This window comes from Tursiops truncatus, chromosome 19 (genome assembly GCF_011762595.2).
Source record: "Tursiops truncatus isolate mTurTru1 chromosome 19, mTurTru1.mat.Y, whole genome shotgun sequence".
Taxonomy (NCBI): Eukaryota; Metazoa; Chordata; class Mammalia; order Artiodactyla; family Delphinidae; genus Tursiops; species Tursiops truncatus.
The window spans coordinates 12376139-12400858 of NC_047052.1; the positions used below are offsets into that span (position 1 = coordinate 12376139).

The following is a 24720-nucleotide window of genomic DNA, read 5'->3' on the forward strand; positions in this document are numbered from 1 at the left end:
ATTCTGCACACGAGTAGGGGGATGCACTGGGATATCAGCCCAGCTGGGGGCTGCTGCCCAGATTGGTTTTGCTGGTGTCCGGGCAGGGCTAACCCTCCGATCTTCCTCTAGGACAGCACCGGCTTCCACTTCTGCGGGGGCTCCCTCATCAGCGAGGACTGGGTGGTCACCGCTGCCCACTGCGGGGTCAAGTGAGGGCCCGGGCTCAGGGTTCTGCTTCGGGCTCCAGTCTGGGGTGGGGGAGGGGAGTAGGGCACGTTCTCAGTCCTCAACCCCCATGTGATTCCCCCAGAACCTCTGACCTGGTGGTGGCCGGGGAGTTTGACCAGGGCTCAGACGCCGAGAACATCCAGGTCCTGAAGATTGCCAAGGTACGCCCAGGCCCTGCTGGGCCGCCCCGGGATCAGCCGCGGGGCTGCAGGCAGGGGCAGGGGGACGAAGACCCTTCGGCCGCTTGAGAGACAGGAGCCAAGCGCAGATGAGGCCGGTCTCAGGATTCTCATTCCGGGCTCCGATGGGTCTGTTTGCGCTGAATGGATTGCCAGGAAAGGAGCTGGTCTCCTTGAAACCTGGAGATCCCCGACTTAACCCAGGGCCTTACCTCGTCTTTCTGGGCCCCACCCGCAGGTTTTCAAGAACCCCAAGTTCAACATGTTCACCGTTCGTAACGACATCACCCTGCTGAAGCTGGCCACGCCCGCGCGCTTCTCCGAGACCGTGTCCGCCGTGTGCCTGCCCAGCGCCAACGACGACTTCCCCCCCGGGACGCTGTGCGCCACCACGGGCTGGGGCAAGACCAAGCACAACGGTGAGCGGGCCGTGGCCTTTCCATCCACGAGGCGTGTCCGGGCTAGGGGCGGCCTGAGCCGCAGGAGTCTCCAGGCGGGACACATGTGGCTCTTTTAAAAATGTTTTAGTCTAAATTCCTATACAGTCATCAATCTTTCCATTTCTTTATTTAAAACGCTCTCAATTAAAAGGCTACCAGACATGAATAAAAATGAGGGTTAATAATATATACGTAAACAGTTTCTGAAGAAACACCTAAGTACCAGCAAGTCTCGCCCCCTCTCACCTGCAAGGAGAGGGACAGCCCGGATTTCCCTCCAGACTGAGGAGGGCGGTGCGTCCAGCGCCCCTGAAGTCTGGGCCCGGAGTCCAGTGTCCTGGTCGGGTTCGGGCCTGAGCGCCCAGGTGCCCCCCACCGGCCCCCCACCGCCCCCCCAGCACTGCTCGATCCGCAGGTTCTTCCTCGGTGTACTGAGTTCTTCTGCCCCGGCCACGGCCCCCGGCTGGTCCCGTAACAGGACAGAAGCAGCCGGGAAAGGGCAGCAGGAGGGAGGTGCTCCCTCGGGGGTCCCTTCCGGTGTCCCCGGTGAGAAGGACGTGCATCCCCTTCCCTGAGGGGGAAGGACGGCCCCTCCACCCACACACAGTTGGCCGCCAGGGCCCAGGGCGCGCGGGGCTCCGAGGCAGGACCTGTTGCAGCAGCTGCTGGAAGCACAGTCCCCGCTGCCTGGTGTGGAATCGCAGAGGAGCCGCGTCCCAGACTCCCTGAAGGTGTCAGGGAAGGTTCGAAGCTCGGTGTCCACGATCATCGCGATGGAGGAAGACTGGGACCTTGCAGGGGGAGGGCGGGGCTCAGGCGGCCCCTGGTCTCTTCTCCCCAGGGGCGGGCTGGTGGCATGAGGGGCCCTGACCCCACGCCCTCTGTCCTTCCAGCCCACAAGATCCCCGACAAGCTGCAGCAGGCGACCCTGCCCATCCTGTCCAACGCCGACTGCAAGAAGTACTGGGGCAGGAAGATCACCGACGTGATGATCTGTGCGGGCGCCAGCGGCGTCTCCTCCTGCATGGTACGGCCTAGCTCCGCCACCCTGCCCGCCCTCACTGCCCGTGCCTCCCCTGGCCAGGCCAGGAGGCCCACTCCTCTCTGCCATGACCTGTCTAACTTCATGCCCTGCCCAGTGCCCCAGTGAAGGGCTGGACCAGATGCCCCTGGTGAGGGCCGGCTCTGGCCAGGTGTGGTGTGGGGCTTCCCAGGCGTATTTAATCTCACACCAACCCCACGAGCTGGACGCTTCAGCCTGTTTTACAGCTGATGGGGAGGCTGAGAGGATAAGCCACCTGCCCCAGGCCCTCCAGGAGTAGGTGGCAGGGCTGGGGCTGCCATCTGAGCAGATCTGAGTCTCCTGCGCACAACCACTGGGCCCCCACTTGTGCTTTGTCTGCACCCCTGGACTTGCCAGGTCAGGGCACACCAGGGCCCTGGTACTCCCTTTCAGGCTTGAATACAAGTCCTATCTCCTCCTGCAGGGCGACTCTGGTGGCCCCCTGGTCTGCCAGAAGGATGGAGCCTGGACCCTGGTGGGCATTGTGTCCTGGGGCAGCGGCACTTGTTCCACATCAACACCTGCTGTGTACGCCCGTGTTACTGCACTCATCCCCTGGGTACAGCAGATCCTGGCCGCCAACTGAGCCCAGGGCTCCTGCCATCCCAACCCTGAGAGTCCCCAATAAAAGCATCTGTCTGCACATGTCTCTCTTTGTGGCCTGGGCGACGTGGGGCTGCAGTGGTCCCTGTCACCCACTAAGGGGAGGTGTTACTGCTCCCTTTCCAGGCTGCCAGTACCCCAGCAACCCCCCTCTCAGGAAGCTGAGTCTTTGTAACTCATCCTCCCTGCTCAGGACTCCGTCCTGGGGTAGAGCCCAGGGACTAATTGCTGGAGGCAGCTTGGCCCATGGAACTTTCTGGAAGGCAGGAGTCTCGGCCAGGCTGTGCAGTCCCCGGAGATGTGCATTGGGAAGGCAGGGTGGGACTGTGGAGATGGTCTTTCTATCCTCCTTGGTTCTTCACTGCACATTTCTGTAAGACCCATTTATCCCGACGATTCCTGTACTCTCTGTCATAGATGGGCCTGGAGCAGGCATCTATTGCCCCCAAAGCACTGGGTTTAGGGGGGAAGCAGACAGAATTACAACAGTTCATTTCCCATTTTATCCTCCCACAGTCAGACCTATAGCCTCCGCCATCAGTCACGGCACTACGTGTCGGTCACGCACAACCCCGGTTCACATCATCCTCTCCCAGGTTCCATATCTTGATGTTTCTTTCCCTCTGGAGTTTCTACAAGGCTAGTCTTTGGGAAGGCAGCTGGTAGTCCACACTCAGCGGGCATCTGGGAAGGAATGGCATTGGCCTCCCTGCTGCATTTCCCTTTCAGTATTCTTCCTAATATCTTTCCCTTCCTGGCGGAATTTTAGGTGTTCTGATAGTGGGTCATAATATGTTGAAATTAAGGTTACACATACCATTTAATTACTAAGGACACGGAAGAAAGCCCCCAGATAGCGGAACCTGATTTGGAGAATGAACATGTGAAAGGGAGAAAAGAAAAATGAGAGAGAAGCGTTGGGCAGAGGAGTGGAGTCACAAAGTAAAGTGTTTAAAATATTATTTAAAGCCCAGTGTTTTAAGGAACACTGGAGGTTTGGGGTGGGGGAACCCCTCAAACTTGGAGAGGAAAGTACAAGCATTTTATATCTACATCAAAACCATTTACATGCAAATGAATGTGGGATGTGATGCGTATAAAAATGCAGTAGCGAACACAAGCCTGGTTAAGTTACTTTTTCACTCACTAGCAAGACCTGCCTTCACCTCTGCCAACCATTTTGCCAACCCTCCCCCTGGAGTCTGAAAACCGCAATCCCGGGATAAGATCGCCACCTCGTGGCCCATATGAAAACTGCAAGTCTGTGCCTGGCTTCTGACTTAGAAATGTAATGTGAGCCCAATGGGTGATTTTAGATGATCTCATAGACTTTCTAAAAAAAAATTAAAAGAAATAGGTGAATTAATTTTACGTATATATTTTATTTAACTCAGTATATCCAATTATTATCATTTCAACATGTTTTAAAATTATTAATGGTATATTTTACATTCTTTTTCTCATACTAGGTCTTTGAAGTCCAGTGTGTAACTTGCACTTACAGCACATCTCAATGAGGATGCTAAATTTTCATCAGGAATACTTGATCTGTATTTAAATTTCATAAAATATTGCAGTTGAAAAAGTAGACTTGCATACCCAAGTGGTTTCCAATTAGGCGTTACACTGAAAAGTATAGTTAAAAAATTCCATGATTAATTGGGAGTCTGTCTCCGTTTGCAAACAGACCCTCTGTAAGGCAGGGTGTGCTTAGTGGGCCCTGCTGAGGCTGCCCCATACAGTATTCTTTTTTTTTTTTTACTACTTATTTGTTTATTTTAAATTTTTTAAATTGAAGTATAGTTGATTTACAATATTGTGTTAATTTCTGCTGTACAGCAAAGTGATTCAGTTATACATATATATATTCTTTTTCATATTCTTTTCCATTATGGTTTATCACAGGATATTGAATATAGTTCCCTGTGCTCTACAGTAGGACCTTGTTGTTTATCCATCCTATATATAATAGTTTGAACCTGCTAACCCTAAACTCTCACTCCATCCCTCCCCCAACCCCTCCCCCTTGGCAACCGCCAGTCTGTTCTCTATGTCTGTGATTCTGTTTCTGTTTCATACATAGGTTCATTTGTGTCATATTTTAGATTCCACATATAAGTGATAGCATATGGCATTTGTCTTTCTCTTTCTGACTTACTTCACTTGGCCCATCCAGTGTTCCTATTCTTCCTTAGGCACAATTAGGGCATATGGCCAACCTTCTCTGTCCACAGATCACCTAGCTTCCTATTTAACTGAAATGTCTGGACCGATCAGAAGAGGATGGTCATCGTTCACATCTGGAGAGTGTCACATCGTTCACCAGTCACTTATCAGCCGACATCTGTACCCACAGCTAGCGGACACGGTGATGAGCTGCCCAGACCCCCTGCAGCGCTGACCCACACCCCAGCTGCAGGGAGTGTTGCCCACAGACAGCCCTCAGCTGTCAGCCCTCTCTGGCAATTTCCTCAGCTGCAGAGAATCTTCCTGACCAAGGTCATGCTGCCTTTCTGGGCGGCCCACATCCCTGATTGGTCAGCTGGCTTTTAAAGGCCCATCCCTTCCCTTCCTAGGTGTTGATCCTGGAAGCACTCCCTGATTCACTTCCTGGTGCTGACCTTCATCTCAGAGTCTGCTCCCCGGAAGCTCGAATTGTGACTCTTGGTACCAGGAGTGGGTGGACTCCAGAAAGCAGGCGCTAGGACGGGATTCTGGAGTTGGACCGCTCTCTGCCGGCTGTGGCCGTGAGGACACCTTCCCCCTTGGTAGGGGCGGCACCGCCCGCGGCACAAGGTAACGATGAAATTGTTCAGACTTCCACCCCTGACAAACTGGGATGGTCGTCTGGTGGGAGAGAATTCACTAGTGGGTTTTCCCATATGTCAGGAGTTGGTGAAATACGAGGGGGGGGAGGGAGAAACTGTAAGGCTGGTGAAACGGCGTAGCTGTTGCTAAGCACAATTCAGGCTTCAGAAAAAGGAAAGGAAAAGCTGAGAGTGATTCATAGCCCATTAAAAGCTAGGTGTGAAGGCCAGAGAGCCTCCCTGGGAGCACAGAAAGAGCTGCCCAACCTCCGTGGCTCCCTGGTGAGAAAGCTGAGCACCGGGCCCAGGGTGTAGTCGTAGAGCAGCGTAAACCGTCAAGCTAGGCGGGTCTGCCAGGCCAGGGTCAGGGCCCTGCAGGACCGCAGGCTCCTCCGCACAGGCCCCACCTCCACTCCTGGAGGTGTGCTGGGCCGGATAAGAGAGGAAAGAAACCGGGTCCCAAGGGAGCTGCAGGACCTCGCCAGCAAGGCCAGGTGAGCCCTGGATCCAGTGGGGTCAGAACATAAAATCAGGTAAGGGAGAGATTACTGATTTGGGAGCCCTCTCCCAGGACACAGGATTTAACACCCTAACCGGGTCCCCCAGGGATGGTTGCCCACTTGCTGCCTGGATGGCTCCTAGAAGCCAGAAACCAGCCCTGGACCCCACTAAATGAGGGCCACATGCCAGAATGACCAGGTCAGACGGTGGAAGAAGGGATTTAAGGCTGAGAGAAGCGGGCGTGGTAGGGTGGCCGTGCTGTGGAAAGCAGGATGCCCAGTGGCTGGCTTCCACGGGAAGGCCCGGAAGGCGCACCAGAGTAGGAAGGAATGTGCTGGAGGGAGGGGCACCAGGCTGGCTGAGGAGTTCACTCCCCGGTGCCCTCTTTAGGCCAGCCTGGGCGGTAGGAGACGCTGCTACGAGCAGCTGCCAGGAGGATGCAGTTACCGTGATGATGGCAGGGCGGGACGGGCAGCTGGGTCCTGGCCCGCAGAGTGATGGAGTTGGTTAGGAGGGCCTGGAAGCGCTGGGGCAGAATAGATGGACCGTTACCGGGGGTCCTGCTCAATCTGTGTGATCGAAAGAAATCAAGGACGGGCGACCAGCAGGCTAAGTGGCCTCAGTAAACAACTTGGCATTCTGCGGCACCTCCAACTTGTCTCAGGCCTCCTTTGCCTCAACCAGAGTTAGATGCTTCCTCCTCCGAGGTCTCACAAGCCTTGTATTCCCCTCTGCTAGAAACTAATTAGGCTCCACTGGATTCACCTGTTTACTAGGCTAGACTGTGGGCTTTATGAGGCAGGAGCCGTTCCTCTGCTTACGCCACAAAGCAGTGCTGCTAATCACGAAGGAGGTTCCCGCAGTGGGTCTCCAGCCCAGCTGCGGCAGTATCACGTGGGGGTGGGCTGACTCTTTACCTCCTCGTGCGACTGGCAACGTGTTTATGTGACGTAGTTGTCTTTGAAGTGGGTGTCTCAGCAATCAAGAGTTTATCAGGCAGTTGCTTTAAAATTAAAAAAACCCAACCAGGGCTTCCCTGGTGGCGCAGTGGTTGAGAGTCTGCCTGCCAATGCAGGGGACATGGGTTCGTGCCCCGGTCTGGGAAGATCCCACATGCTGTGGAGCGGCTAGGCCCGTGAGCCACAACTACTGAGCCTGTGCGTCTGGAGCTTGTGCTCCGCAACAAGAGAGGCCGCGGCGGTGAGAGGCCCGCGGCAGTGAGAGGCCCGCGCACCGCGATGAAGAGTGGCCCCCGCTCGCCGCAACTAGAGAAAGCCCACGCACAGAAAAGAAAACCCAGCACAGCCAAAAATAAATAAATAAATGAAATTAAAAAAAAAAAAAAACCCAACCAAACAGGGACTTCCCTGGCAGTCCTGTGGTTAAGACTCCATGCTGCCAACACAGGGGGCTTGAGTGTGATCCCCGGTCGGGGAACTGAGATCCCACATGCCTCACAGTGCGGCCAAAAGATTAAAACAAAACAAAACACCTCACTGTCTGGCACTTACACTACAATCCACCCTGTGATGCTGAGGCATCAGAGTCAGTGGTAAAAGGACACTAACAGCCTGGGTAGCAGATCAGTTAGAAGTCAGGGGGAGGGCACATTGTAACCTATGAAGTACACCTCGAAATCCTGAATGTACAAATCCTATAATAACATACAGTCTGCGATGTTGTTCGTAGCTATTGTCGCAAACTTAAAGCGTCCAGCCATGAGAATAGGTCAGTGATCTCGGGGACTCTGGGAATCTGTTCGAAGATTTGGGTACTAGTTCAACATCTGGGCACGTGAAATGGTGAGGTCTCTGACGTGGTGGTGTGTCCCTGGGGTGTCATCTCTGGTGCAAGAGGTACAGGCATCCCCAGTGGCAAACTTGGGCTGGGGCCCTGTCGTCTGAGATGGTGTCCTCTCCAGCGATGAATCCATCTCAGAGGTGAGGTGCTGTGGGGAGGCAGTCACCCCGGCGACCCTCCCATGTGGCTGTCGGTTGGGGTACTGGTCATGGGCTGGTCGTAGGCTACCCTGATGTGACTCGGAGGTTTCCCTGAGGACTGAGCTGCCTATCTGCTACTGCTCCCTAGTGAACCTAACTGTGAAGGGCTCCCTGGGGTCTTCAGGGGCACATTCGGCCGTGGCCTAGGCAGCTGCCCTTTCATCTCCCAAGGAGCTCATCCAAAGCATGAGAAGATCCTGCGCACGTTTATATTCCAGGCTAGAGAGGATCTTAGGAATGCTATTTCCTGGGACCAATCTGTGAGGGCAGAGGAGAGACCATGAGATCACAGTTCCCATAACCAGAGGGGTTTTATGTACAGGCAATAGCAGGGCCAGCCGGTAGCAATATTCCATGTACAGGAAACCGGAGGCGAGTGTCATTCAGACACTGCTTCCAGAGGACCAGTTGCCTATAAAGGGATTCCATCCCTTGCCCCAGGCTGGGTGGCATGGTGGCCTGAGCCCTTCTCAGTAGGGCTCTCCAACACCTCCTGCTTCTCCACCAGGTGGTGCCATTGCAAGCGGGAGTGGTATGTTCCAGCATTGGATCTGCACGATGGTTGGCCCGAGTAACCAGTCTACAAGTAACCCCATCACCCGGGCCAGTGCAAAGTCATAAGAATAGTCACAGCCACTGATGCTTGATGCGCTTTGGCGGGTGGGGTGGAGGTTCCGTGGCTGAGCTATCTGTATATTGATGAACGGCTGAGTGGTGATGCTTGGGGAGAAAGCTGTGGGTTGTGGGTTATGGTGTCTAGCATGGGGGTACGGCCATGACGTGTAGCTTTCTCACCATATTCTCGTCTCCAAGTTGGGCTCAAATCTACCGAGCAGAGAGTTTCTTTCCCTCTTTCAGACACCCAAACTGTGCCAGGGATTGGTCCTCGGGCAATGAGTTCTACTTCCTGTGAATTAGTAGGAGATCTCATTTCATCTGCCAGCCCTTGCAGCCTCTATAAACAGGGAGAGCGACCAGCATGGCGGTGACCCCTCCATTGTCAGGGCTTTAGAAGAAATGATTTCGCACTAACTTGCTGGGCTTCTGGCCTGGGGGACACGCACTGATGAGGGGTCACATGGGACTACCTGCCCTCGATCAGGTCACCAGCGTGAAGCAAATGATGAAATGATGGAAAAACCCTAGTGGAAGGGGGGAGTAGAGTCAGAGGACAGAATAAAAAGGACCCTGTTTTGGAGGGTGAAAGCTTGAGGATTGCCGGAGATGACTGAAAGTGGAACTTCGGGGTGGGGGGTGGATAGTAATTGTTATGTGGGATAAGAAGGCCCCGGGGGTGAGAATCAAGCAAGATGGGGCCCTAGCTTCATCCATTTCAGGGACCCCTTGCTTGTAAGGAGAGGCTCTTTAAGGAGGCCATTCTGGGAATTCCCTGGCAGTCCAGTGGTTAGGGCTCGTGCTTCACTGCTGGCCTGGGTTTGATCCCTGGTCGGGGAACTAAGATCCGCAAAGCTGTTCGGCACGGCTCAGCACTGCCAAAAAAAAGGAAGAAAATATGCTGTTCTCGTGCTTGGTGAGGCCAGCAAAGTGGGTGCCCGGGTCAGAGTCAGTAATGTCTAGTGATGCAAAGGGCACAAGGCAAATGTAGTCAGGAAAGGCCTGTTTGAGGAGGAACCCTGGGCGGGGGTCGAGCAGAGGGGTCCTGCATGTCAGCAGCGATGAGTGTGTCGACAGGAGGGGGCAGCGGCCGAGGAAATCAACCTGCCCGAGGGAGTGGTGGGTCTCCCCGGGGAACATGTCCCCATCCTCCATAATGGGAACAGAATAGAACTGGTGAGTAGGTTGACGACTACTGAGGATGCTTCCTGGGCCCGTTGTATGTCCTCAGTGAGTTCTATGATATTAGGAGTTGAAGCCTTAAGCGGGGAGAACCTGAGCATTGAGGTTTCCATTGTCAAGGGTGAGGCGCCATCACTAGTGGCTTAAGTACCAGCCACATGGGGCTGTTGCAAAGGAGACTGTGGGCCGAATGACTCTCAGCTGAAGCATATCTTTATTTATTTTATGTATGTATTTATTTATTTTTAGTTTTGGCTGCGTTGGGTCTTCGTTGCTGCACGTGGGCTTTCTCTAGTTGCGGCGAGCGGGGGCTACTCTTCGTTGCGGTGCGTGGACTTCTCATTGCGGTGGCTTCTCTTGTTGCAGAGCACGGGCTCTAGGCGTGCGGGCTTCAGTAGTTGTGGCATGCAGGCTCAGTTGTGGCACACGCGCTTAGTTGCTCCGCGGCACGTGGGATCTTCTCGGACCAGGGATCGAACCCGTGTGGCCTGCATTGGCAGGCGGATTCTTAACCACTGAGCCACCAGCGATGTCCTATGTATTTATTTTAAAATATTTGTTTATTTGGCTGTGTCGGGTCTTAGTTGAGGCATGCAGGATCTTCACTGCAATGTGCGGGATCTTTAGTTGCAGCATGCTAATTCTTAGTTGCGGCATGTGGGATCTAGTTCCCTGACCAGGGATCGAACCCAGACCCCCTGCATTGGGAGCTCGGAGTCTTAGCCACTGGACCACCAGGGAAGTCCCTCAAGCATATGTTTAATCATAGGACATGGGCCTTCAGTGCCCTGTTTACATCAGTATTGGGGAATGTTTACCATCTTGACCTGGAGAAAGAGTCACCGGTGCCCAATTGGAGGGTCCTACCAGCGAAGCCAAGAGCTTGGCCTTAGTCCATGGGGCATGGTGTTGTGTCAATGGATCCATGACTGCAATAGGAAAAGAAAGAACCAGGGGGATACCACCAGAGGTAGCTAGCTGTTTGAGATGAATGGTCCCAATAGTTACATCCGAATGGGTTTTTACACCTTTGATTGATTTATAGGGAAAGGACTTCCTTTTAGGGAATTTAGAGGAATTGCCTCAAATGACAGTGACTTGGGCCCCAGAGCCTAATAGGGCCAAAAAGGACTAAATTTTTATTGTCCCAAATGGACCACCAGAGTGGTATAAGGATGATTGTCCTTAGGAGGTGGGACAAGCCTCAGGGAGCTGCCAGTTTTCTAGGGTAGGGGCTTAGGTGGCTGCCAGCCCTGGAGGTTAGGGAAGCAGGCAGAGGGAGCATCGGGGACAGGCTCGGGGTCAGGAGGTGTCTGTGTGGCAGGAAGGTGGACAGCAGAGGGAGGCTGTAGCTGGAGAATGCAGGTTTCAGGGCCTGGAGTTGAGACTGGCTACCCAGAGGTCAAGTGGCCAGGACCCCTGAGTTTTTGGAACTCCCAGTAGAGGCTTGCCTAAGTGTTCCCATAAGGCTTCCCTAAGTAGTCCCATAAGTATTCCCATAAGAGGCAACTTATTGTCTAAGTTGGGGGTTTGTTGAAGAGGGAGTGGGGAATCTTTTTTGTTGAGGGAAATTTGTTCAAGGGAGACCCTTCCAGGGCAACCGGAGTAGAGGGCCATGAGTCCGTAACCTAAAACAGTAAAACAGCCTAGCAAAATTTGTTTATTCGAGAACAGCAAAGAATTGCGATTTGGGACATGCACCTAGGGCAAACCACATGGAAGTCCAGTAAAACAAAGGAGAGGAACCTCTTTCCTAGAGAAGGGGAAGTTGGGATGGGCTGTTATAAACCAAAGTCCATTGGGGGAAACTGGGAGTTTGAAGTATAGGGGCTTTTCATGGTTGAGTGGTGACAGTCTCTCATTGGCTGAGTTGCTGCCAGGCAAGGAGAAAATCTTCCTCCTCCTGGAGATGGTGCTGTCACTTCCTGTGGGAGATGCCGAGCAAGGGTCTTCCTGTCAAGGTCTGGGTTGATGGTGGAGTGGTATGTGGGGGAGAGCTCCCTCTGCTGGCCTCTTGGCTCCATTTCACAAGTCTGAAGTATCTGGGCTCGTGGGTGGGAATCTCCTCCATGTCTAGCAACCATGTCAGCGCCCTCCAGTACCTTTTGGATGGTTTCAGCAGCTCCAATAAAATGTACTCCTGCCACCCTGTAACAAGGGGGAGTGCCACGTGAAAAGAATTCTCTGGACTCAGGGGCAAATTGGGACTCTTCAGGGTTGGAAATGAAGGGGTCGTTTGGGTCACTATGGCCATGGAAATAATAAACCCATTTGTGATGTTGTGACTGATAATGAGAAACAAATATTTGCTCTTCATCCCGATTTCTAGCACAGAGCTCCTAAGACTCTTAGAATTTCTGAAGTGATGAGAGTCACAAAGGTGTCTTTTTTATGTTAATGAGGTGACTTTTGGAACTCACCTAAGGTTGGGAGCTGGTTGCTGGAGAAGCCAATCATGTGATTAGAGGGATCTGACCTCCAGGGAGGTTGAATCAATCATGAAGCAACCATAAAACCCCAAAAGGACGGGGTTTGGAGAGCTTCTGGGCTGGTGAACACGTGGAGATTCAGGGGGAGTGGTACACCTGGAAAGAGCGTGTATACTCTGTGCCCTTCCCCATACCTTGCCCTGTGCATCTCTTCCATCTGGCTGTTCCTGAGTTATATTCATTCATTCACTCATTTATTTATTTATTTATTTATTTTTGGCTGCATTGGGTCTTCATTGCTGCATGTGGGCTTTCTCTAGTTGCGGCGAGTGGGGGCTACTCTTCATTGCAGTGCTCAGGTTTCTCATTGTGGTGGCTTCTCTTGTTGTGGAGCATGGGCTCTAGGTGCGTGGGCTTCAGTAGTTGTGGTGTGCAGGCTCAGTAGTTGTGGCACACGGGCTTAGTTGCTCCGCGGCATGTGGGATCTACCTGGACCAGGGCTCGAACCTGTGTCCCCTGCACTGGCAGATGGATTCTTAACCACCGCACTGCCAGGGAAGCCCAGCAGGCGGATTCTTAACCACTGTGCCACCAGAGAAGTCCTCTGAGTTATATTCTTTTTTAAAAAAAATTATTTTATTAAAGTATAGTTGATTTACAATGATGTGTTTATTTCTACTGTATAGCCAAGTGATTCTGTTATACATATGTATATATATATATATATATACACAAATTCTTGTTCATATTCTTTTTCATTATGGTTTATCACAGGATATTGAATATAGTTCCCCGTGCTGTGCAGTAGGAACTTGTTTATGTTTTCTCTATATAATGGTTTGCATCTGCTAATCCCAAACTCCCAGTCCATCCCTCCCCCCACCGCCTTGGCAACCACATGTCTGTTCTCTGTGTCTGTGATTCGGCTTCTGTTTAGTAGATAAGTTCATTCGTGTCATATTTTAGATTTCACGTATAAGTGATATCATCTGGTATTTGTCTTTCTCTTTCTGACTGACTTCAGAAAGTAATCTCTAGGTCCATCTACATCGCTGCAAATGGCATTATTTCATTCTTTTTTATGGCTGAGTAATATTCCATTGTATATATGTACCACACTTCTTTATCCGTTCATCTGTCAATGGACATTTAGGTTGTTTCCATGTCCTGGCTATTGTAAATAGTGCTGCAATGAACATTGGGGTGCGTGTATCTTTTTGAAGTATGGTTCTCTCTGGATATATGCCCAGGAGTGGGGTTGCTGGATCATATGGCAACTATAGTTTTAGTTTTTTGAGGAACCTCCATACTGTTCTCCATAGTGGCTGCACCAATTTACATTCCCACCAACAGTGCAGGAGGGTTCCCTTTTCTCTACATCCTCTCCAGCATTTGTTATTTGTAGACTTTTTGATGATGGCCATTCTGACCCACGTGAGGTGGTACCTCATTGTAGTTTGTTTTTTATAAATTTATTTATTTATTTTTGGCTTAGTTGGGTCTTTTTTGCTAGGCGCGGGCTTCCTCTAGTTGTGGCGAGCAGTGGCCACTCCTTGTTGTGGTGGACGGGCTTCTCACTGCTGTGGCCTCTCCCGTTGTGGAGCACGGGCTCTAGGCATGTGGGCTTCAATAGTTGTGGCACACGGGCTCAGTAGTTGTGGCTTACGGGCTCTAGAGCGCAGGCTTAGTAATTGCGGCTCACGGGCTTAGTTGCTCTGCGGCACGTGGGATCCTCCCGGACCAGGGCCCGAACCCGTGTCCCCTGCATCGGCAGGCGGACTCTCAACTACTGCGCCACTAGGGAAGCCCCTCATTGTAGTTTTGATTTGCGTTTCTCTAATAATTAGTGATGTTGAGCATCTTTTCATGTGCTTGTTGGCTATATGTAAGTCTCCTTTGGAGAAATGTCTATTTAGGTCTTCTGTCCGTTTTTTTATTGGGTTGTTTGTTTTTGATATTGAGCTGTATGAACTGTATGAGCTGTTTGTATATTTTGGAAATTAAGCCCTTGTCGATCGCATCATTTGTAAATATTTTCTCGCATTCTGTGGTTGTCTTTTCATTTTGTTTATAGTTTCCTTTGCTGTACAAAAGCTTGTAAGTTTAACTAGGTTCCATTTGTTTATTTTTGCTTTTATTTCTATTGCCTTGAGAGACTGACCTAAGAAAACGTTGCTACGATTTATGTCAGAAAATGTTTTGCCTGTGTTCTTTTCTAGAAGTTTTATAGTATCCAGTCTTACATTTAAGTCTTTAAGCCATTTCGAGTTTATTTTTGTGTATGATGTGAGAGAGTGTTCTAACTTCATTGATTTACATGTGACTGTCCAGCTTTTCCAACACCACTTGCTGAAGAGACTGTCTTTTCTCCATTATGTATTCTTGCCTCCTTTGTTGCAGATTAATTGACTGTAGGTGTGTGGGTTTATTTCTGGGCTCTCAACTGACTACTGTTCTGTTCCACCTGACTTATATTCTTATATAATACATCCAGTGAGTAAAAATGAGTTTCTGGAGTTCTGAGAGCCACTCTAGCAAATTAATTGAACCCAAGGAGGGGGTCGTGGGAACCTCTGATTTATAGCTGGTTGGTCAGAAGCACAGGTAACAACGTGGACCTGTGACTGGAGTGTGAAATGAGTCGGGGTGCTGTCTGGTAGGACTGAAGCCTTAAAATGCAGAATCTGAGGCTACCTCTGCTACCAAACTCGGGTCCAGCTGCCACTGCTTGAAAATCAATACTCAGGAGGCAAGTGTTAGGAGAAATGAAAAATGCTCCTTTTCCTAATGTTCCTAATCAGAAAGCTAGCATTCTGGAGAGAAGGCAGACTCGTGTCCCAAATCTAACTCTGAAGATTATGCTTGGACATAGAAGTTTGTTGTTTTGTTTAACAGGTATAATAGGTAAAAATCTTTGTTTACTGATTTAAATTCTCTTAAAATATAAAAAATAGAATGGCTTCCTGAATTACAGCTTTTGGCCATAAGTAAAGGTCAACACAGAGAACAATAAGCCCAAACTTTCTGTAGCAACTTTTATTTTCCCCTAAAAAGAGAGTCGATTTTCATACAGAGACATTCATTTAGATGAGACACACATTAGGTTTTTTCCGAAGTGCCCAAACTCACATAATTCCTGTAACTGCAGATGAGAATTATAATGAGAAGCATGCATTAACTTAAAAATACTGCAGGCGATGGCAAATCCTGAAGAGTTCCTGGTTTCTGTGACAGGGTGAGAATTCGACTAGTACATACTTGAACTAAAATCCAGGCAAAAATGCTCTAAAACTTCATCTACTGGTTTGTAATTCATTAACATATTGTAAGACTGTTGTTCAGATCCAGTTATGTGGTAATAAGACCTGAGAGTATTTTGTAAAAGTTTATTTTAAAAATCCCCACATAAACTTAATTTGCTAATTTTCCGTTCTATTATCTGTATTTTTCTTTGTTTCATCTGTCTCCTTTTCTTTCCACAAATTCCCAAGGACAATCCCTAAAAAAAGTATTAGTCCTATTGTTCTGTTGGAGGTGAATTTATCCCAACACTCCTCAGGTCTGTGCATGTCCAGAGTGTAAATCTGGTGAGCCAGATGGGCTCCTGCTGCAGCAGCCGGAGCAGTGCGGTAGGGCACAGTCTGACCGTTGTTCGCTCCCACCAGGCTCAGCGCCCCCAGCATTGCCGCACTGAAGCCACCGAGCCACTGCTTGGTATCTTCACAGAACAGCACTGCCGTGGACTTCAGCATGATCAGAGCATCATCTGTCTTGTCCTGATGAGCCTAGATAGTATCTTATATGAGTGCACATAATCCCAGAAAAATAAAGAGGGAGGCAAACAGATGGATCACAGGAGCCCTTGATAGCAGACCATCCAAGTAATGCTCCCCGATTAAAAGTCACCCCCAAGGCTAATTGAGGCCAGTGTGTAATTCTCTTCATTAGCGGGTAGGTGATGACAAGAAGTAGGGATGCTGCTCCGAGAGCTATACCGTAGTAATTCAGACACAGAAGAACACCTAGTGCCAAGTTCAGCTGTCCCCCGAGAAAAACAGGACTGAAAAGTTGAAATGTCTCCAGCAGCTATTGGGTGACTTGCTGTTCCTGGAACCTTTTTATCATAGTCCTGGTCCCACATGTCATTAATAGTACAGCCTGCTTCACGCAGCAGAACAGCTCCAGTGCCAGAGAGGGATAACACGTACCAATCCGGAAAACAGCCTGGTTGGGCTGCCAAAGCAGTGCTCCGAGTACATGGCAGGTGCCGCAGCCAGGTTCCGATGGGCTTGTCCAACCACATGAGAAACAGGTGGGGCTGCAGACGGTGGGGCACAGAATTCACGATCCCCGCCGCCGACAGGCTCAGCCGACGCCCGCCTGGCCCCAGCCCCGCCGAGGGCCGCCAGTCTCCCGTGTGGAGCTCGCGGGCCGCGTGCGCCAAGGCCAGGGAGCGGCCGTGTGAGCCCCATAGCCACGCCTGTGTCCTGGCCCGCGAGCCCCACGCCTCCCGCGCCCAGCATCGGGCCATGGAAGTTTTTAAAGGGAAAAGGGGAAGTGGCCTCAGTTACTCATTGAAATAGGGGATCAGACTTGTCACCTTCTCCCACTGCATGCAGGCTTGTCAACCTTTCTTTAGATGCTATCTTGTTCACACAGTTTGTTTGAGAGATTACTGAAGGGGAAGCTAGGGAGGAGAGCTGGTCATCTGTTAATTACTTATTCTTCCTTTCTACTTCTTTGATCTATGGAAAGAACCAACAGGTTAGGCACGGTATTGTGTGATCAAAAGTTAGGAAAGTTGGTGGGGCTTCCCTGGTGGCACAGTGGTTGGGAGTCCGCCTGCCGATGTAGGGGATGCGGGTTCATGCCCCGGTCCGGGAAGATCCCGCATGCTGCGGAGTGGCTGGGCCTGTGAGCCATGGCTGCTGGGCCTGCGCGTCCGGAGCCTGTGCTCCGGGCCAGTGAGAGGCCTGCGTACCGCAAAAAAAAAAAAAAAAAAAAAAGTTAGGAAAGTTGGAGGCGCAGTGGTTAAGAATCCACCTGCCAATGCAGAGGACATGGGTTCCAGCCCTGGTCCGGGAAGATCCCACATGCTGCAGAGCAACTAAGCCTGTGCACCACAACTACTGATGCACGTGCCACAACTACTGAACCTGCATGCCTAGAGTCCATGCTCTGCAACAAGAGAAGTCACCGTAATGAGAAGCCCGTGCACCACAACGAAGAGTATCCCCCACTCACCACAACTAGATAAATCCCACGTGCAGCAATGAAGATGCAACTCAGCCAAAAATAAATAAATAAAATAAATTTATTAAAAAAAAAACAAAGTTAGGAAAGGTGTGCTTGGGCAGGAGGTGAGTAGAGCATGGGGGTGCCTGGCTTACGGTTAGTTAGAATATAGCTTAGCTAAAGTGACAAGACAAAAGGGGCCTCCTGCAGAGAGCTCTTTTTCCTGACAAAAGCTGCTTACATCTCCAGGTAGACGGCCTCAGAATGGAGTTATTTGGTGTGGGGGAAATCTCCTCACATATACAATGAAAATTGGGTTCAAACTCAGGGACCCCCAGGGGCCTGCAGCCAGAGACCCTGGGACCTGGATCCACCCACCAGCAATCCAGCGCTAGCCCCAGGACCCCCACCAGTGGGCCGACACCAGCTCTGGGACCCCTGCACCCTGCAGCCAGAGATCCCAGGACCTGACTCTGTATGCTGGTGGGCTGGTACTGGCCCCAGGACTTGGCTTCACCCACCGGTGGGTGGGCACCAGCCCCAGGGTCACTGCAGCTCTGCAGCTGGCCTTGTCAGGACCCAACTAACACACCAGCCCCAGGGCTCCTTGGGCCCCAGCTGTGCCCACCAGCAAACCAACCCCAGCTCTGAGACACCTTGCACCCTTCAGCCAGCCATTCCAGTTTCCAGCCCCGCTCAGCAGTGGGCCAAGTCCAGCTTCGGGACATCCCGGAACCTGCAGTCAGCCATGTCGGGAACTGACCCTAACCGCCAGCAGGCTGGCAATGGACCTGGGAGCCCCAGCCCCACAGCTACTCACCCTAGAACCCCATTCTGTCCACCAGTGGGCCGGCAGTAGCCCTGGGACCCCCCTCCCCCAGGCTTCCACCGCCAGCTGCCTGTGACCCAGCCCTGGGAACCATGGCTGGCAGCCTCTGCACAAGGAGGGCCTGGCAACCAACTGGACCAGGGGCCAGCCACGCCTAGCAGACCACCCACATAGTCAACCCACCACAACAGAAGGACCCACGCAGCCCTCGTGGACATAGGGGCACCCCTAGAGCACATAACTCTGGTGACCAGAGGGGAGTGTGCTGCTGGGAGGCTTAGGACATCTCCTACAAAAGGCCACATCTCCAAGGTCAGGAAATAATACCAGTGTACCAGATACACAGAAATAAAAACAGCAAAATTAGGCAAAATGATGTGACAAGAGGAACATGTTCCAAACAAAGGAACAGGATAAAACCCCAGAAGAAGAACTAAAGAAAAGCTTGAGCACTGCAATGAAGAGTAGCCCCCACTTGCTGCAACTAGAGAAAGCCCACATGCAGCAACGAAGACCCAATGCAGCCAAAAAAAAAAAAAAAAGTTCAAGGTAAGAATCATAAAGATGATCAAAGAACTCGAGAGATGAATGGATGAAAACAGTGAAAAGTTTAACAAAGAGTTAAAGAGCCTTTTTATTTATAAAGAAGAACCAAACAGGTAAAGAATACAATAACTGAAATAAAAAATACACTAGAAGGAATCAAAAGTAGATTAGATGACAGAGGAACAGATCAGTGAGCTGGAAGACAGTAATGGAAATCACTGAAGCTGAACAGAAAAAATAAAAAGTGAGGACAGTTTAAGAGAATTTGGGACAACATCAAGCATGCTAAAATTCACATGATAGAGATCCCAGAAGGAGAAGAGAGAGAGAAAGGGACCGAAAATGTGTTTGAAGATAGAGTAACTGAAAACTTTCCTAACCTGGGAAAGGAAACAGACATTCAGGTCCAAGAAGCACAGAGAGTCCCAAACAGAATCAACCCAAAGAGAATCACATCAAGACACACTGTAATTAAAATGGCAAAAATTAAAAACAGAGAATCTGGGTTTCCCTGGTGGCGCAGTGGTTGAGAATCTGCCTGCCAATGCAGGGGACACAGGTTCGAGCCCTGGTCTGGGAAGATCCCACATGCCGCGGAGCAACTAGGCCCGTGCGCCACAACTACTGAGCCTGCGCGTCTGGAACCTGTGCTCCGCAACAAGAGAGGCCACGACAGTGAGAGGCCTGCACACTGCGATGAAGAGTGGCCCCCACTCGCTGCGACTAGAGAAAGCCCTCGCACAGAAACAAAGACCCAACACAGCCAAAAATAAATAAATAAATTACCAAAAAAACAACAAAAAACCTCCAGAGAATCTTAAAAGCAGCAAGGGAAAAGCAACAAGTTATGTACAAGGGAACTCCAGAAAGCTATCAGCTGACTTTCCAGCTGATTGGAGGCAGGAAAAAGTTGAAGTACTGGCTGCTCTGTACAGGCATATCTGAATTACATGGTTCTTCAGGGGTGCATGTTCAGAACATGGTGGTGTTAGCATGATCCGAGGGTGGAGATTTTGGCCCTGACATCAAAAAGTCATCCATTGGACACTTGTACAGGCCCAGCAGGAGGGTCCATGGTGCCAGTCAGTTTGAACTTGGCAAGACTAACTCCATGTTCCTGAAAAACAAACTAAGTAACCGTTACTACAGTGACCCTTGTGTCACAGGTGTTATCTGTTGGGGGTGGTTAAAGGAGTCTTACCATAAGCTATGTGTCTAAGCTATGTGAAGCTTGGAGGGTATACAATTTTCAGGAACATTTAAGACAAGCTTGATTGGTGAGGGCAGGTTATGGGATGTTACTAAGCAAGTTAGAGTTTAAGGGATCGAACTCTTGACTGCCCTCGGTTTCCACCTCACTGTGGTAGACATTTTCATATGACATCCTGGTGGACTGGATACTTATTAATAACTAAATGGGATTCTAGTAATGTGCCAGTATCTTTTGACTTTTAAGATTGTTTTGTTATAAAGGATTCATGTTTGAAGACCAAGGGGTGGACTGTGTGAAAGGAAAAGCAAAATGGAGTTGCCATTGCTAAGAGAGCCTGGAGGCCATTAAGGAAGTGTGGCTTATACACATCTCAGCCTGGATGGAATCTGACCTTTTGACCACTTACTGTCCTAATGGAGTCATTCAGAACATCTACCAGATACTCAAGATACTTATCAGACCCTTACCCTAAAATAACTCATGATAACCTATCTACTTATTGGACCCGACCCTAAAATAACTTGTGATTCCTTAAGGACAAATGTTTTCCAACTTGTGTCAGAGTTGATCACAATTCTTGCCAGGCAGCTTTTAACTTTGTGGCTTTTTGCCTCTGTAAGCCATGATTCTTCCTGGAAACACTCTTTTGGTTTTACTTGAATCTGTGTCTCCTGAATTGCAATTCTTAGGACGCCCAGTAAACTCGTTTCTTATTTGCAGCCTCCTGCACTATTTCTTGGTTGACAACTGTGAAGCCGTGATTTATAATAAGAAATAAATATTTGATCCTCATCCCCATTTCTGGCACAGAGCTCCTAAGACTTTTTTGTTGTTCTTGTTGTTTTTTAAAAAATTGAAGTGTAGTTGATTTAGTGATACAATATCATGTTAGTTTCAGTTGTACAGCACAGTGATTTTATATATATATCTATATATCTATATATCTATATACTTCTTCAGATGCTCTTCCCTTATAGGTTATTACAAAATATTGAGTATAGCTCCCTGTGCTATACAGTAGGTCCTTGTTGGTTATTTTATTTTATTTATTTTTTTGCAGTTCTATAATTTTATTTGACAATCAGCAGTTAGTGTTCATCCACATTAACTGTAGATTTTTCAAAGTGGTGACAGGAACGTAGGTAACCAACGTATAGAGCTTGTTTGGTGAATCTTCATCTTCATTATGTTTTCTGAACAAAAATATGGAACACTTCACGAATCTGTGGGTCTTCCTTGTGCAGGGGCCATGCTAATCTTCTCTGTATCCTTCCAATTTTAATATATGTGTTGCCAAGGCGAGCACTCTGCTTTATATATAGCAGTGTGTATATGTTAATCCCAACCTCCTAATTTATCCCTCCACCCCACCTCCCTTTCCCCTTTGGTAACCATAAGATTGTTTTCCATGTCTGTGAGTCTCTGTTTTGGAAATAAGTTCATTTGTATTATTATTATTTTTTTTAGATTCCACATATAAGTGATATCATATATATATATTTTAACATCTTTATTGGAGTATAATTGCTTTAAAATGGTGTGTTAGTTTCTGCTTTATAACAAAATGAATCAGCTATACAGATGTACATATATCCCCATATCTCCTCCCTCTTGCGTCTCCCTCCCACCCTGCCTATCCCACCCCTCTAGGTGGTCACAAAGCACTGAGCTGATCTCCCTGTGCTATGCGACTGCTTCCCACAAGCTATCTGTTTTACATTTGGTAGTATGTATAAGTCCATGCCACTCTCTCACTTCGTCCCAGCTTACCCTTACCCTTACCCCTCCCCAGTCTTCAAGTCCGTTCTCTACGTCTGTGTCTTTATTCCTGTCCTGCCCCTAGGTTCTTGATAACCCTTTTTTTTTTTTTTTAGATTCCATATATATGTGTTAGCATATGGTATTTGTTTTTCTCTTTCTGACTTACTTCACTCTGTATGACAGACTCTAGGTCCATCCACGTCACTACAGATAACTCAATTTCGTTTCTTTTTATGGCTGAGGAATATTCCATTGTATATATGTGCCACATCTTCTTTATCCATTCATCTGTGGATGGACACTTAGGTTGCTTCCATGTCCTGGCTATTGTAAATAGTGCTGCAGTGAACATTGTGGTACATGTCTCTTTTTGAATTATGGTTTTCTCAGGGTATATGCCCAGTGTTGGGATTGCTGGGTCATATGGTAGTTCTGTTTTTAGTTTTTTGAGGAACCTCCATACTGTTCTCCATAGTGGCTGTATCAATTTACATTCCCACCAACAGTGCAAGAGGGTTCCCTTTTCTTCACACCCTCTCCAGCATTTATTGTTTGTAGATTTTTTGATTATGGCCATTCTGACCTGTGTGAGGTGATACCTCATTATAGTTTTGATTTGCATTTATCTAATGGTTAGTGATATTGGGCATCCTTTCACATGTTTGTTGGCAGTCTGTATATCTTCTTTGGAGAAATGTCTGTTTAGGTCTTCTGCCCATTTTTGGATTGGGTTGTTTGTTTTTTTGATATTGAGCTGCATGAGTTGCTTGTATATTTTGGAGATTAATCCTTTGTCAGTTGCTTCGTTTGCAAATATTTTCTCCCATTCTGAGGTTTTTGTCTTGTTATTGGTTTCCTTTGCTGTGCAAAAGCTTTTAAGTTTCGTTAGGTCCCATTTGTTTATTTTTGTTTTTATTTCCATTTCTCTAGGAGGTGGGTCAAAAAGGATCTTGCTGTGATTTATGTCACAGAGTGTTCTGCCTATGTTTTCCTCTAGGAGTTTTATAGTGTCTGGCCTTACATTTAGGTCTTTAATCCATTTTGAGTTTATATTTGAGTATGGTGTTAGGGAGTGTTCTAATTTCATTCTTTTACATGTATCTGTCCAGTTTTCCCAGCACCACTTATTGAAGAGGCTGTCTTTCCTTAGTTTTTTGGTTTTTTTTTTTTTGGCCATGGCTCACAGGCCTAGCTGCTCCGCGGCATGTGGGATCTTCCCGGACCGGGGCACGAACCTGCATCGGCAGGCGGACTCTCAACCACTGCACCACCAGGGAAGCCCTGTCTTTTCTCCATTGTATATCTTTGCTTTCTTTATCAAAAATAAGGTGACCTTATGTGTGTGGGTTTATCTCTGGGCTTTCTATCCTGTTCCATTGATCTATATTTCTGTTTTTATGCCAGTACCATACTGTCTTGATTACTGTAGCTTTGTAGTATAGTCCGATGTCTGGGAGCCTGATTGCTCCAGCTCCATTTTTCTTTCTCAAGATTGCTTTGGTTATTCGGGATCTTTTGTGTTTCCATACAAATTGTGAAATTTTTTGTTCTAGTTCTGTGAAAAATGCCATTGGTAGTTGGATAGAGATTGCATTGAACTGTAGATTGCTTTGGGTAGTATAGTCATTCTCACAATGTTGATTCTTCCAATCCAAGAACATGGTATATCTCTCCATCTGTTTGTATCATCTTTAATTTCTTTCATCAGTGTCATAGTTTTCTGTATACAGGTCTTTTGTCTCCTTAGGTAGGTTTATTTTTAGGTATTTTATTCTTTTTGTTGCAATGGTAAATGTGGGTGTTTCCTTAATTTCTGTTTCAGATTTTTCATCATTAGTGTTTAGGAATGCAAGAGATTTCTGTGCATTAATTTTGTATCCTGCTACTTTACCAAATTCACTGATTAGCTCTAGTAGTTTTCTGGTAGCATCTTTAGGATTCCCTATATATAGTATCATGTCATCTGCCAACAGTGACAGCTTTACTTCTTTTTTTCCGATTTGGATTCCTTTTATTTCTTTTTCTTCTCTGATTGCTGTGGCTAAAACTTCCAAAACTGTGTTGAATAATAGTGGTGAGAGTGGGCAACCTTGTCTTTTTCCTGATCTTACTGGAAATGGTTTCAGTTTTTCACCATTGAGAACGATGTTGGCTGTGGGTTTGTCATATATGGCCTTTATTATGTTGAGATGAGTTCCCTCTATGCCTACTTTCTGGAGGGTTTTTATCATAAATGGGTGTTGAATTTTGTCAGAAGCTTTTTCTGCATCTATTGAGACGATCATATGGTTTTTATTCTTCAGTTTGTTACTATGGTGTATCACATTTATTGATTTGCATATATTGAAGAATCCTTGCATTCCTGGGATAAACCCCACTTGATCATGGTGTATGATCCTTTTAATGTGCTGTTGGATTCTGTTTGCTAGTATTTTATTGAGGAATTTTGCATCTATGTTCATCAGTGATATTGGCCTATAGTTTTCTTTCTTTGTGACATCCTTGTCTGGTTTTGGTATCAGGGTTATGGTGGCCTTGTAGAATGAGTTTGGGAGTGTTCCTCCCTCTGCTATATTTTGGAAGAGTTTGAGAAGGATAGGTGTTAGCTCTTCTCTATATGTTTAATTCGCCTGTGAAGCCATCTGGTCCTGGGCTTTTGTTTGTTGGAAGATTTTTAATCACAGTCTCAGTGTCAGTGCTTGTGATTGGTCTGTTTATATTTTCTGTTTCTTCCTGGTTCAGTCTCGGAAGGTTGTGCTTTTCTAAGAATTTGTCCATTTCTTCCAGGTTGTCCATTTTATTGGCATATAGTTGCTTGTAGTAATCTCTCAGGATCCTTTGTATTTCTGCAGTGCCAGTTGTTACTCCTCCTTTTTCATTTCTAATTCTATTGATTTGAGTCTTCTCCCTTTTTTTCTTGATGAGTCTGGCTAATGGTTTATCAATTTTGTTTATCTTCTCAAAGAACCAGCTTTTAGTTTTATTTATCTTTGCTATTGTTTCCTTCATTTCTTTTTCATTTATTTCTGATCTGATCTTTATGATTTCTTTCCTTCTGCTAACTTTGGGGATTTTTTTGTTCTTCTCATTGCTTTAAGTGTAAGGTT

General features: G+C 48.2%; 1 protein-coding gene, 1 non-coding gene and 1 pseudogene across 5 annotated transcripts in view; 1 reads left to right on the plus strand and 2 right to left on the minus strand.

Annotated features, from left to right (window-relative positions):
* LOC117308982 (chymotrypsinogen B) overlaps window positions 1-24720 on the plus strand; it is a 64935-nt gene that overhangs the window by 10986 nt on the left and 29229 nt on the right. For 2 of the 4 annotated variants that reach the window (XM_033844433.2, XM_033844435.2), the window contains 5 exons: window positions 112-191; window positions 293-371; window positions 628-808; window positions 1723-1856; window positions 2317-2554. In XM_033844433.2, coding sequence (XP_033700324.1) covers window positions 112-191; window positions 293-371; window positions 628-808; window positions 1723-1856; window positions 2317-2478 — 636 coding nt within the window. In that variant the 3' untranslated portion in view covers window positions 2479-2554. Of the gene's footprint in view, window positions 1-111; window positions 192-292; window positions 372-627; window positions 809-1722; window positions 1857-2316; window positions 2566-5071; window positions 5292-24720 lie in introns of those variants that run through there. The other 2 variants (XR_012328285.1, XM_033844436.2) reach the window with 2 other exon arrangements.
* Window positions 15091-16560, minus strand: LOC101326348 (4-hydroxybenzoate polyprenyltransferase, mitochondrial pseudogene; annotated as a pseudogene).
* Window positions 21052-21158, minus strand: LOC117309315 (U6 spliceosomal RNA). The gene has a single exon (XR_004523602.1). It is a non-coding gene; the product is annotated as a U6 spliceosomal RNA (small nuclear RNA).